The sequence below is a fragment of the Miscanthus floridulus genome, chromosome 17 (assembly GCF_019320115.1).
Source record: "Miscanthus floridulus cultivar M001 chromosome 17, ASM1932011v1, whole genome shotgun sequence".
Lineage (NCBI taxonomy): Eukaryota > Viridiplantae > Streptophyta > Magnoliopsida > Poales > Poaceae > Miscanthus > Miscanthus floridulus.
This window is the reverse complement of record NC_089596.1, coordinates 73,853,447-73,867,702: the sequence shown is the minus strand read 5'-3', so window position 1 is coordinate 73,867,702 and position 14,256 is coordinate 73,853,447. Positions and strand designations below refer to the sequence as shown.

The following is a 14,256-nucleotide window of genomic DNA, read 5'->3' as shown; positions in this document are numbered from 1 at the left end:
TGCTTCGCCTTCGTAAACGCATCCCTGGCCTCCTCCACCCTTCGCCACGGCCACTTGATCGCCCAATTGCTAGTGCGGAGAACGCGAGGAGGGGAGATTGCCGGGGCTATCACCTTGCTGCAGGCGGAGGCGCCGGTCGAAGAAGGATTCACGGGCTCACGGCCCACGGCTTCTCTCTCCTCTCGGCTCTCGTCCTGACTGCAGGCGTAGATACGCGCGCGGTGATCGTGATCCCCATCCGCCCCTCCGTCACACCAGTCTCGTCTTGGCCTCTCCTCTCGGCTCTCACGTGCAAACCTAGGCGCCGGCGCCGGCGCCGGCGTGCTCCTAGCGCTAGCGTGAGTGCACGGCCAAAGCGAGGGACCGGCGGGCGGTGGCGCGGAAGAATCGGGCCGGCAGGCGGGCAGCGGAGGCGCCGCCGTCCTTGTGTGGGGCAGGACAGCAGAGGCGGACACGGTGCTCGTGCTTGACGGGGCAACAGAGGCGGGACCGCGGGAGGAGGGATACCGGGGAGTGCGGCAGGCCGGCAGTGGCCACGTCACGCAGCATGCCGGGCGCCGGCAAGGCAGCAACGAATCCTGGCAGCAGCGCCCAGCAGGTTAGTTGCAAAATCCCCACGGCATTTTCCCATCACACGCCCCAAATCGCATCTCTAATTCAGCTGCACAAATTGTTTATAGTTTACTAGAATTTGTATACGATAAGGATGACCTAGATTGCATCCCTAGTTTTTTGTATTTTGCATATTGCACCCTAACTTTTGTTAAGTGTCCAACTTGTAGTGTAGGCTGACATTCTTTTTTTTTAGAAGTCTACGGAGGGGGAGAGGATCCCCCACCTGATGCATTTCATTTAGGGGCCCAAGGCCAAATTGGTTCAAAGTACATAGGTGGTTTGAACGACAAACTAGGGTGACATTCACATGCTAGCATCGGTAAACTCATAAAGATAGGAGAGGTGATGTTAAACCGAAGGGTCATTAGTTAGGTATTTTGATTTTCACTTGCATTGTGTTTGTTGTTCATTAAGCATGAAATTGAAATATTGTACACATAATTCATTTTATGCATTAATTTTGTTACCTGTCAAAGGGGCTTAAATGTTGGCCCTAGCTAGGCATGAGAATTTACTAGCTCCGCCACTGGTTCTATGGCCTCTATATATATGATACCTAGCTTCTGCCGTGCCTTTTATATATTCTCCTTCATCTTCAGAGCATTGATCAAGGGCCTTGACACTAACTATTGTTGTGTTAACAAGAACCTAATCTATGACCTAGTTTCATTTGATGGACCAACCAGCGGACATATTTATTATTGCAAATGTCAATGTCCTACTTCTCTTGACTGTTTGTTTGTTTATATGCAGCCTTTTGCTTCAACAGCTTGCTAATACTACTCTATGATGCTTATTCAGTAGTGAATCCCATAATAGAGATATGGGTTCCCTCACTGATATTGGAGTTTCTGCGGGACTAAACATACTATCTGCAGTGGGTTTCCTTCTTGCATTTGCTGTTCTGAGGATACAGCCTATTAACGATCGGGTATACTTTCCAAAATGGTACCTCAAAGGGACAAGAAGCAGCCCAAGGCAATTGGGAACTGTTTTCTCGAAGTTTGTGAATGCAGATTTGTCAACATATATCCGGTTTCTAAACTGGATGCCTGCAGCACTGAAAATGCCAGAACCTGAACTTATTGAGCATGCGGGACTAGACTCTGCGGTATATGCCCGCATTTATCTTCTTGGGTGAGCATGATATTCGTGTTTCTCAATTTTCACATTGCATGATTGTTTTTAGTTTCATGTCTTTAAAGTTAAAAAATAATTATTTAGACTGCCAGCTTGATGTTAGAACATGATCATTTGACTTGTTGGAACATATATATACACTGGAAAATCAGTATATTTATAGCATTAGTACATTATATTTCCTGATGCTGAATTATGTTCTTCATTTGCAGTTTAAAAATATTTGTGCCAATTGCTCTGCTAGCATTTTCTGTTCTAGTTCCTGTCAATTGGACTAGTGGAACATTGGAAAATGAAAAGGGACTAAGTTATGACGAAATTGACAAGCTTTCAATATCAAATCTAGGAAAAGGTTCAAAAAGGTGTGAACTAATTCTACTACTTGCTTATGATATGTGCTGTTTAGTGCATCTTGCAATGCTAGAATTGAGCATGCCTCCTTTTTATCGAGATAGTTTTGTGCTGCATGATACACTCCATTCGATTGGGCTTGTTCTAACCTCTCATTTTCAGATATCTTATATCCATTTTCTCAGTCTTGTTGGAGATTAGCATAGAGTCTTAATTAGAACACAAAAAGATTGACTGCAATTGTAAGATTATGATCAAAAGAAACACAATCATTTCTGATATCTTCAATTTTTTTTTCAAGCATCTGTGCATTTATGTAGTTGAGGATTGACATATTCTTTCATTTCTCCTATTACTTCGCATAGTCAGATAAATTTTCTATTTTGTCTTTTTGAGTGAAGAGATATATCTACTGAATTCTTGAACTATTTTCATAGGTTTTGGGCACACATAGCGATGTCCTATGTGTTTACATTTTGGACGTTCTTTGTGTTGTATCACGAGTATAAGGTTGTGACAACGATGAGGTTGCGCTTCCTTGCTAATCAAAATCGTCGACCTGATCAATACACAGTAAATGTTCTATCCTTACAGTTTCAGTAAACGTGTCAGTTTTACTATATTTATTTGTTAAGTCTGCGTCCTATTCAATGAAAACATTATTTATTTCAGGAAACTTGTTGAACTGTAAAATTTCCTAATTGCCACTCCTAAGTCCTGACCCTTTTCTTATTTATTTAGGTTCTTGTGCGAAATGTACCTCCAGACCCAGATGAATCAGTTAGTGAGCACGTTGAGCACTTCTTTGCTGTGAATCACCGTGATCATTACCTTAGTCACCAGGTTATAACTTTCATTTGATTATGTGTACTGTAGTACTGTCATGATGATTTATATGATCAGGCAATTAGAAAATAAATAAATAAATAAATAATTGTTTATATTTGGGTTTCTTCTTTGATTGTACTTCTTAACTCTTCAACTCATGCAGAAAGAGTTGCTTCTTTTCCTGTCTTGTTCTTTTTTGAATGAGAGATCACATGTCCATTCCAGTTCAAATTTTGCTTCTAGAGTAACTTTATAAATCTGGTCAACAGATTGTATACAATGCAAACCACCTTTCTGGCTTGGTTGAGAAGAAAAAAGGACTGCAAAACTGGTTAATCTACTACGAAAACAAGCATGCTAAAAACCCTGCAAAAAGGCCAAAAATAAAGGTACAACTTCTCTGTTTCAGACATTCTCTTGCACTGAATGGCTTTTTTTTTTCTCTTGCACTGAACGACTTTTGCCATCTAAAATGCAATTTCAATGGATACATAAAAGATTGCAAGTGGTATAACTCCAGTAAATTTCTTACAGACAGGACTGTGGGGTCTTTGGGGACAAAGAGTGGATGCTATAGAATACTACCAAAAAGAAATTGAGGATTTATGTAAACAGGTATACTAAAGCAACAACCACCTCTTCATCAGTTGATACTATCGTCAGACTGTCAGGAACCCTCCTTGCTTCCTTCAATTCTACAACCAATTTACTTGATACCATTTATAGTACTCCTTGCTTCCTTCAATTCTACAACCAATTTACTAGATACCATTTATACAACATTTTCACATGCATTGCAGGAGGACGAGGAGAGGCAAAAGGTGATCACTGATCCAAACTATATCATGCCAGCAGCATTTGTGTCTTTCAAAACACAGTGGGGGGCTGCGGTTTGTGCTCAAACACAGCAGACAAGTAATCCGACCGTGTGGTTAACTGAGTGGGCTCCAGAACCTCGTGATATTTTCTGGGCTAATCTCGCAATCCCTTTTGTTGAGCTCTCAGTTAGGAGGCTTATTGTAGCTGTTGCCTTCTTCTTTCTGACCTTTTTCTTCATGATACCAATTGCTATTGTCCAATCGTTGGCAAACCTAGAAGAGATCGTGAAGGTGCTTCCTTTCTTGAAACCTATAATAGAAAGGTAAGTGTTAATATTTGTTAGTTTACAGTTAAGTATCATGAAAAAGCATTTTTGGCATGCTATTTTACAAGTAGGTTTCACTTAATCCTACCATCTTGCAACTTAACTATTGTCACGCTGACTTCCAGTGACTCATCAATATGGTGTCCAAGTGGGCTTGTTTTTGCCACAATATTGGGCGCATTTTAAAATAAGATGGTCAATGTTTGAAATTTATTAGTAGGCATTATACATGGCCATCGGGCCGTGCCGGCCCGGAACAGTGTCGTGCCTCAACGGGCCGCCGTGCCTGTCGGGCCGTGCCTGCACCGTGCTCGTGCCTGGCCTTCGGCCCAAGGCACGGCCCGTGGGCCATTTGGCCGTGCCGTGCCGCCCGTTGGGCACGGCCATTTTCACCGTGCTGGGCCGGCCTACAGTCCGACAGGCAAAAAAACACCTCCAAAAAACCACCAAGTGCTGAAACACTTCATTTTCAAATTTCAACAAACAAAAGATCACATTTTCATTCACATTCACATACAGTTATCAACATTCACGTTCATACACAGTTATGAACTGATCTGATCAACATTCAACATTCACATTCACATTCACACAACTGTTAACTGATCAACTGATCAAGTTACCATTTTCATTCACAGTGACAGACTGACAGTTCACATCACATATCACAGCACAAAGACAAAAGGAGACTAGATTATATGAAAATGATGATCAAAAGGAGCTGTTTTGTGCAATGCCGCCTCATTAAAAACCTTTCTAGGTAAAACTCACCCTTGTAAGAAACCCTAAAAAGAAAAAAAGAGTGCAGCCAGCTCAAAGTCTTAGTCTTAATGTGTTATTACAAAAGCCAACAGCTGTGGCAAAGTTCACAGAATGGCTGTAGCAAAGTTCACAGAAACAGAATGATAGAATCAGAGTCCACACTCAGTCACTCACTCTTCTTACTGTCACAGACACACAGACTCACAGTCACACACACAGCTTCACAGCACAGCACAACAGACCAGCAGTCCAGCACAGCACCAGCCACCAGCAAAAGACCAAAACTCCAAAAGTACCTGCAAAAATAGAAGAATCCAATCAGTCCAAAAGTATTGAGTTGATTGAGTCATAGTATTTAGTTGAGGTAGACAGTCAGTACCTCTCAGGCTCTCCTCTCTCCAGTTCTTCTTCACTTGTTGTATCCAGCACAGCAAAAGAAGTCCAAAAGTACCTGTAAAATTGTACATAATTCATGTTATTGTTTTGCCATTAATGTAAACAGGCTGGTACTTATAGTTATAGATTTGAGTTGAGTACCTAAGAGCGAGAGGAGAGGTTCTTCACTTCTTCTATCCAGCACCAGCAGCACCGCCGCTGCCGCTGCCGCTGGCTTCGCCTTCACCATCAAGGAAGAGGTTCTTGAATGCCTCCTCTAGGTCCACATCCTCAGGTGCATGCTGTTCTCTTCTTACTGCTTGCTCCCAGTCCTTCATGCAGGTGAGCATCTCCACATGCTCCGGCAACAAGCGCCGCCGTCGGTCTTCGAGTATCCTAGCTGTACAGCTGAAACAAGACTCGGAAGAGACACTAGATACAGGAACAAACATGATATCTCGAGCCATAATAGATAGGATTGGATAGGTTAGCTTGTGGTCACGCCACCAGAGCAGCATGTCAAAGGATTCCTCATAACATGTGACAGGGTCACTGTCCAAGTAAGCTGAGAGCTCACTGACACCAGAACCAGATGGAGTAGATGAAGATGAGGGGGAACAGCCAGAGCCAAGGGAAGCACCAAGACCTCCAAAGATCCTTCCCCATGCCTGCTTTCTCTTACCACAATGAGCTGAAGGCTGTGAAACCCTTTGAGTCCTAGCTGCCCCACCAAATTTCTACTCATACTTGTTAAACAATCTGTACAATTCAGCTTTGACATCACCATAGTATAAACTATAACTGGATCCAGTATGTTAAGCAAGCAATTCAAGCACATTAAAGAATCCTTTGATCTTCGAGATTAATCGGATGGGTGCCATCACCGTCACCGAGATCGATGCCGAACAGCCTGGCTGCATCCTCACGGATGTCGTCGTCGTTCTCCACTTCCAGCTCCTCCCAATCCGAGGCCGAGGGAGGGGGGGAGGGGGACGGCCGGCCGGCCCGGCCCCGGCCCCTGGCTCCAGCTCCAGCACCGCCCCTCGACGGTGGACAGGGGCGCTTTGACACTGGTGGGCTTGCCATGGCGCCTCCAGAGGAGGACGACACGGCGTCAGGCACCAACCTGCGAAGAAGATGAAGAAGAAGATTACAAATTTAGAACTTACAAGAACAGAGACAAGAGAGTGACAGTGAGTGAAAGAGAGAGACAGATCTAGGGTTAGGGTTTCGACCCACCTACGCCACCGGAGCCCAGTGCCGGAGAAGAGGCCAGGGAGCCAAGAGCCCAAGACCGAACCAGAGGAGAGAGACACCGGTTAGAACGACGGCGAGCGGCAGCGGAACGACTGACAGGCACAAGCCACTCACATGATAGTATGGTACACCGGAGGAGGAGAGGAGGGAAAGGAGGGAGGAGAAGGAGAAGAGGGAAAGGAGGGAGGAGAAGGAGAAGAGGGAAAGGAGGGAGGGAGGCGAGGTGCAGGACCGGCGGCGAGGTCACCGGAGCAGGGCCGGCGAGCACCAGGCGAACGGCGGCGACAGATCGAGGTCGAGGTGTCGAGGCACCAGACGCGAGGCGAGAGCGGAGAGCGGTCAGCGACTCAGCGGCGAGGCGATTGGAAATTTGGAATGTGAAGCTAAGGTTAGGGTTAGGGGCGGCCCGCAGCGGCGCCTGCCTTTTATATCAAGAGGGGGAGCCGGGGAGGGGGCTTGTTGGGCCAGCCAATGGGCCGTGGGGGCACCGGGCCGCCACCGGGCCGCCTCTTTGGACCGGGCCGTGCCCGTGCCGTGCCACGGGCCAGGGTGGCGGCCCAAGCCCGTCCTGGTCGCTCGGGCCCGGCCGGCCCAGGCCCGGTGGCCACCGTGCCATGCCGTTCTCGGGCTGGGCCAAAACGCTGGGCCGTGGGCCGGGCCGCGAGCCCGCGGGCTGCATGGCCATCTATAGTAGGCATCAGTTTAAGGAGCAGAGCCTCTTATGTAGATTGTGTGATTTTAATACATCCTTGCTAAATCATTTGACTCAATGCCTGTTTGGGTAGCTTTTGCTTCTACAAAGTTAGCTTTGGCTACCACTTCTAGGAAGCAGATTGGACCTAACCTTATTAGTATAATAAGTTATTAAGTTATGATCACAGTTTACCTTCAGTTGCAAATATGGTATCTTGAATTATTAAATGATGCAATTATGTTCGCTTGAAGAAAATATTGTTTGTCGATTTACAAAAGTGCAATTACTGGTTGCAGTTACCAAGATTTTCCTTGGAATGCATAATACATAAAATCCAACACCTTTTTGTATGATAAATTGTTTGCAAGGTAATTGTTGTCTAATGGATCTAAATTCTATCGTGCAATGTCATGCAGAAATTCCCTTCAAGCAGTTATCCAAGGCTTCTTGCCAGGGATCGTATTGAAAATCTTTCTTATACTTCTCCCAACAATTCTAATGGCCATGAGCAAGATTGAAGGACACACATCGCTCTCTGGATTGGACAGGAAAACAGCAATGAAGTACTACATTTTCCTTTTCGTAAATGTGTTCTTGGGGAGTGTAATAACTGGAACAGCATTCCAACAACTAGACAACTTCATCCATCAGTCCGCTAATAAGTACGCTGAATTAAAATATCATTTCTTGCATTATGATAGTTTTGGTCAAATTTGCTATCTACCTAACAAATGCATTATCTTATTCTATGTCATTTTCACTTGTGTCACCTCAAGAATTCCAGAGGTTATTGGAGAGTCCATTCCTATGAAGGCAACATTTTTCATGACATACATAATGGTTGATGGCTGGTCTGGTATAGCTGCTGAAGTTCTTCGGTTGAAGGCATTAGTCATATTCCATATAAAGAATGCTTTCTTGGTCAGAACGGAGCACGACCGCGAGCAGGCCATGGATCCTGGAAGCCTGGATTTTTACAACTCAGAACCACGATTACAGCTGTATTTTCTGCTTGGTCTTGTATATGCAGTTGTCACACCAATGCTTCTTCCCTTCATCATAGTGTTCTTCAGCCTTGCATATCTTGTTTTCAGACATCAGGTACTACTCTGTTTGAGTTTAAATCACCATTATGTTTGTTGGAATCTTATTCACATTCCATAAAAAACAGCAACTTTGTGTTCAAAAAAAAAAAAAAAAAACAGCAACTTTTGATTACAACTTTGCCAACATTTCATTTGATACTTCAAGTACCATACTCTATTATCGATCTTCTCTAACATGGGTCCCTAATATATTTTTCCCTATTTTGCAAGATAATTAACGTATATAGTCAGCACTACGAAAGTGGTGCACAATTCTGGCCAGATGTGCACATGCGACTAATCATAGCACTGATAGTATCACAAATCCTCCTACTGGGATTGCTGAGTACACAGGAAGCAGAGAAGTCCACTGTTGCTCTTCTCCCACTTCCTGTCCTCTCCATTTGGTTCCACTATGTTTGCAAGGGCCGGTTTGAGCCAGCGTTTGTGAAGTTTCCCTTGCAGGTAAGACAAAAAAATGAGCTCACAAATATATCTGAATAAAGTGTCATAATGAATCAATGTTAAGCTATAATAGCATGGAAAGCATACAAAAATGGGACCTATTCTGACATAAGTTGCCATATGCTTCTATTTGGCAGGATGCTATGGTAAAGGACACATTGGAACGGGCGCATGATCCGACTTTAAATTTGAGAGAGTACCTAAAGGGTGCTTATGTGCATCCAGTCTTCCAGAAAAATGATATATATAAGGTTGTCGCCATGGACGAGGAAGAGAAGAACCCCATCGTTGTGACAAAGCGGCAGTCTCGCACGAACACACCAGGGGGAAGCAAATTCAATTCCAGTTCTGGTGGTACTAATGAAGGGGAATTCAGTCGGGTGCCTCCTACCTAAAGCCTGATTCTTTCATGAGCAAATATAATTTTTTAGCCCAGTAATCTTGTAAATGTTTGGAGAAAATGGAAATACAAAAGGAGGCAGTAGGATAGTGAAACAGTGGCTGTATTATATATGATCTACAATTTGTCAATTCATTAGTTCATCAGGACAATTTGAGCAATTAAGAACTGGAACTTCATCCAAAGTTGACGTAAGTCTTCCCCTGACATGATAAAAAAAAAAAGTCTTCCCAATGCGCTCCAAGACTCTGTACGGACCAAAGTACTTGTAGGAAAGTTTAGGATACGGTCTGCTTGCTACCGATGATTGGGTATACGGCTGCGGACGTAGCAGCACCTGATCGCTGACTTCAAACTACCTGTCAGAACACTGTCTATCAGCTTGCACTTTCATTCGATTTTGTGCTTGCTCCAGGCGTTGCTTGAGTGCCTGACAGTGCTGCTCTCTGTTGTCAATGACTTGTGCCACTGTAGGGGAAGTCTCGGCAGTGACTGTTGGACAGGCTCCTAGATTTGGATCATATCCATATAGGGCTTTGAATGGAGAGCACCCTAGAGAGCTATGGAAAGATGAATTATACCACAGTTGTGCTAAGGGAAGCCCACCTCAAAAACATCTCAAGACACTGATTAACTCGCTCTGTTTGACCATTAGACTGTGGATGATATGCTGTTGAGAAATTGAGGTTAACTCTGTACAGCTTGAATAGTTGCTTCCAAAATTGGCTAACAAAGATAGTATCTCTTTCGGTCACTATGGATTGTGGCTGGCCATGCAACTTAACAATGTTGTCTAGAAACAACTGATCTATTGTGATGGCAGTATAGGGATGTTTGACAAGTGAGCAAACTTGGTGAACCTGTCAACTACCACCAAAATCACTGAGTAGCCTTCTGATTTGGGGAGTCCTTCAATGAAATCCATGGATAGATCCTTCCATACTCCAGTAGGTATAGGCAGTGGCTGGAGTAAGCCTGCTGGATGGGTGTTATTGTGTTTGGCTTGCTGGCATGTGGAGCATTGCTTAATGCAACTGTCCACATCCTTCTTCATTCCTTTCCAATGAAAGTGCTTCTTAAGTCTGTGATAGGTTGCAGCCACCCCTGAGTGACCTCCAATGGCACTTGCATGAAAAGTTGTGATAAGTTTGGTCTACAAAGCTGAGTTATGTGCAATCCAAATGAGATTGTTCTTTCTGATCAATCCTTGATCCAAGATAAAGCCTTTGGCATTAGGATTAACAATTGCCAACTCTGTGAGAAGTTGCTGTGCTTTTGGATCAGTCATCTATGAGTTGAGAACCTCTTGAACCCACTGAGGCTGCACTACAGAAACTGCCTGCAAGGTATACATGTGTGCTATTCTTGACAAAGCATCAGTTGCTAAATTTTCTTTACCAGGTTTATACATAATTTTGAATTTCAAGTCCATAAGTCTGATCATTGCTTTCCTCTACAGATCAGAGCGCAGATTTTGCTCATTCAATCATTCAAGTATGACAGAGATTTGTGATCTGTCAAAATTATGAATTCCTGCAATTGAAGATAGGGTCTCCACTTTTTCACTGCCATTATCAGAGCCAGGAATTCCTTCTCATATATAGATAAATTCTTGTGCCTTGGACCCAATGCCTTGCTTAGATATGCAATAGGTTGGCCTTTTTGCATGAGGATAGCTCCAATTCCCTATGCACAAGCATCAGTTTCCACTGTAAACTGCAGTTTGAAGTTGGGTAAAGCAAGTACTGCAGTTTTTGTCATTGCTGTTTTGAGCTTGTCAAAAGCTTGGTGTGCTTCAGCAGACCACTGGAATTGCTTCAGTTTGAGGATGTTTGTAAGTGGCTTTGCTAGCAGTCCATAGTTACTGACAAACTTCCTATAATATCCTGTGAGTCCTAAAAATCCTCTGAGCTCAGTCGTTGACAGTGTAGGCCAGTTGAGCATATCATCAATTTTGGTTGGGTCTGTTGCCACCTTTATCAGATATAATGTGCCCCAGATACTCTAGACTGGACTGAGCAAATGTGCATTCGGACCTTTTGAGATAAAACTGATTTTGCCTAAGTGTTTCCAGCACCTGTTGCACATGTTGTAGATGGTCAGTCCAAGAATCACTTTATATGAGTATATCATCCAAAAACACTAGCACAAACTGCCTAAGAAATGGTTGAAGAACTTGATTCATAATACATTGGAAGGTGGCAGGTGCATTGGTGAGGCCAAAAGGCATTACCTTGAACTGGTAATGTCTTTGATGAGTCTTAAAAGCAGTTTTGCGCTCATCTGTTGGTAACATCCTGATTTGGTGATACCCAGATTTCATGTCCAACTTTGTGAAAAATTTGGAGCTAGCTAATTCATCTAGAATTTCTTCAATGATAGGCATAGGAAATCTATTTTTTATGGTCATGTCATTTAGTTTCCTATAATCAACACAAAATCTCCAACTGCCATCCTTTTTCTTTACTAGTAAAACAGGAGATGCAAAAGGGCTGTGACTGTGAGTAATCATACCAGTTTCCAGCAGGTGCTTAACTTGCTTTTCACTCTCATTTTTGTGCTGTGGAGAATTGTAACACCCTCGGTGTTACACCCTAAATAAATTACTAAACCATGTCATGAGCATCATGTTTACGTGATAATGCATGTGATGGAATGAATAGATAAAGTATTGCAACCTAAAATGATCAATAAAAATGCTAAATGAGAAGCTATTCCATAACTTAGGCAATTATCAAGTAGGGTTTTAAACAAATTTTTATGGAACAAAAATACTATAGAACATGTGTGTGATGCTTAAATAAAGTTTGAAGTACAAACTTTGTAGATGACAATGAAATACTTGTTGTGGAAAAATAACATTGCTAGCTAACATTTCTAATAGCCTAAAAATGGAACTTGAAATTAAATTCAGCTCGAGGACTTAGAAGAATTTAAGTATATATAAGCAGCAAGACAATGCAATGTTTGGTGATTTATTTTGTGAAATCGAGTTAGAAGTTGGTGTCCTGTTGTAGCTCGGGTTGGTAGCCTGATATGCTCTCTAGAGCATGGTGAAGATGGTTTAGGCTCAAGAGCAACCGTTTAGTTGTTATAGGCACTTTAAATTTCGTGCGCAACATGTTCTTGGGTTGGTTGGCCGGGTGGGCACGGTCACCACGTCCCGGGAGCGTGACGTCGCCTCACTGGCTCGCCCCATGCGCGCAAGCGCGCTGCTGCACGAGGTTACTGACACCGTGGCGCCGTGTTGCGCTGCTACTGCTCGCATTGTCGCCTGCCCCACAGCGCTGCTGCCCTGTCCCACCGCGCTGCCGCACTGCCGACCCGCCTCGTGCCGCGACGCAGCCACTGCCGCTGCCATCGCATCGCCGTCGCGTCCGCGCCTATCGACTGTACCCTTACCTCGTTGCTGGCCCGGTTAGATGTTGCGCGCACGTGGTTGAGCTCGTCGTTGCCATGCCATTTATGGCATTGCGGCCGCATGGGCCATGCCGGTCGTGGACGCACGCGCTTATCCGTAGCGTCTGCGCGCGTGCCTCACCGATCACGCCGGCCACGTCCTACCAAGGCGAGCCCGAGCTGAGCCCACCTGTCGCGCCCCGTCTCTCTCTCTCTGCTGCCACCGTCGGAGACGCGGCAGCATGTTAGACATCGAGTGTTCACCTCTATTCAATTCAGCACGTCTGCAGCTTCACCATCAAGTTCTCCAGCTACCCAACCCCACCCAGCCATGAAGCACACACTGCCAAGCTCCAACTTGGCGCTTTTCCCGCCGCCATGCCGATAAGGCCGCATCCGGTCGCGGACGAGGGCAGCCCCCCTACCGTATGCCCTGATCCAATTCACCTGCACCACTAGCTTCGCCTCACCTCCCTCTACACCTTGCCCACATCAGCAGAACTGCTACCGCCTCTCCGTCGCCGCTGGCGCGACCGTGCCACCGTGGTGCGCCGCCGCATGGCTCGGCCGCACGTGGCCACCCCTCCTCCGCCATCCTCCACCCCTACCGTCACTTCGTCCTGGTCCATTGTAGCCTCCTGATGCTCACGCGCGAGTCAGTTAGGTCTATAGCAGCCCCAGCTCATCGAAGTGGGTGCGCCACCGTCACGGATGGTCGTGTGTCGCTGCAGCTCGTTCCAGCGTGTTCTATCGCCTCGCATTGCTGCTTGGTGTAGGCGGTTGGACCGTAGTTGAAGGTCGGCTCGACTGACGGGCCGACGCGAGCCCCAGGTGGCCGGCGCAGCAGTGCTATGCCACCGCCCATGGCGCCGCCGTGCGATGAGTCGCTGGGGTGCGCACGAGTGAATTAGGAAAAAGTCGAGGGGTTAAGTGAGAAGTCTTGTGAGAAGGGAAAATAGCGTTAGGACTTAATTATAATTTGGCAGAAGTGCGAGGTCTATTTTGCAAAAGCGGCAGCTCGCGGGATTCCCCCGCCGTGGGCCATCTCGCGCGCGGGCCGGCGTCGCATGGGCCGCTGCTGCACGTGCTGCGCAGCGCAGGCCGCGCGTTGTGGGCCGCGCGGAGAATCCGTTTTCTTTTTTCAGGGGATTAGTAAATAGTTTTCTAATTTAATTTCTAAGCTGATCTTTGGTAATTAATATAAAATCATGTAGGTGTCCAAAAATTGTAAAACATATTTTGTGAAGTTTCTAAAATTGTGATCTATCTATTAGTGTATTTAGTTCATATATATACATGTTGATACTTGGAGCTATTAAATCGTTTGAAAGTGCTTCATATTATTAAAATTAATCATTATAGGAATTTTTGTGGTAAATTAGTGATAGCTTTAATCCTAAAATTTTTACAGTGGCTTCATTGTATTATTATGTGCTTACTATAATTTTTGTAGCCTTAGAATAGACTAAGCATTAGGGTAGTTAAATGCTCTTTGTTTCAATATATATTAAATCATTAGTAGAAATAAAGATATATTCTTAATTTGTAAAGCTAGGTATTTGTTAGTTGAACCCAACACTTTGCTTGATGAAGATGATAGTTAGCTTAGTACCTTAGTCATTAGAGCTAGCTTAGTAGCCTAGTATGCGTATCCTTATTTTAAGAGTTACTGTTGCCTAAATGCTAAGTGTTGCATCATTATTGCATGCGTATAGAGAATGAGTTGGCGGAGATCGTGACC

At 44.7% G+C, this 14,256-nt stretch overlaps 1 protein-coding gene and 1 long non-coding RNA gene across 2 annotated transcripts; one reads left to right on the top strand and one right to left on the bottom strand.

The window, feature by feature from the left end:
* Positions 1-9,451, top strand: LOC136517255 (CSC1-like protein At4g02900). The gene is made up of 12 exons (XM_066510796.1): positions 1-598; positions 1,369-1,752; positions 1,968-2,117; positions 2,544-2,679; positions 2,848-2,949; positions 3,204-3,323; positions 3,469-3,549; positions 3,735-4,075; positions 7,583-7,828; positions 7,943-8,267; positions 8,483-8,716; positions 8,854-9,451. Exons 2-12 carry the CDS (start codon positions 1,439-1,441, stop codon positions 9,109-9,111), a joined length of 2,307 nt encoding a protein of 768 aa, XP_066366893.1. The 5' UTR covers positions 1-598; positions 1,369-1,438; the 3' UTR covers positions 9,112-9,451.
* Positions 4,767-5,441, bottom strand: LOC136516372 (uncharacterized). Its single transcript, XR_010774009.1, has 3 exons — positions 5,378-5,441; positions 5,220-5,291; positions 4,767-5,136 (listed from the first exon to the last, which is right to left on the bottom strand). It is a non-coding gene; the product is annotated as an uncharacterized lncRNA (long non-coding RNA).
* Positions 9,452-14,256: the final 4,805 nt, after the last annotated feature.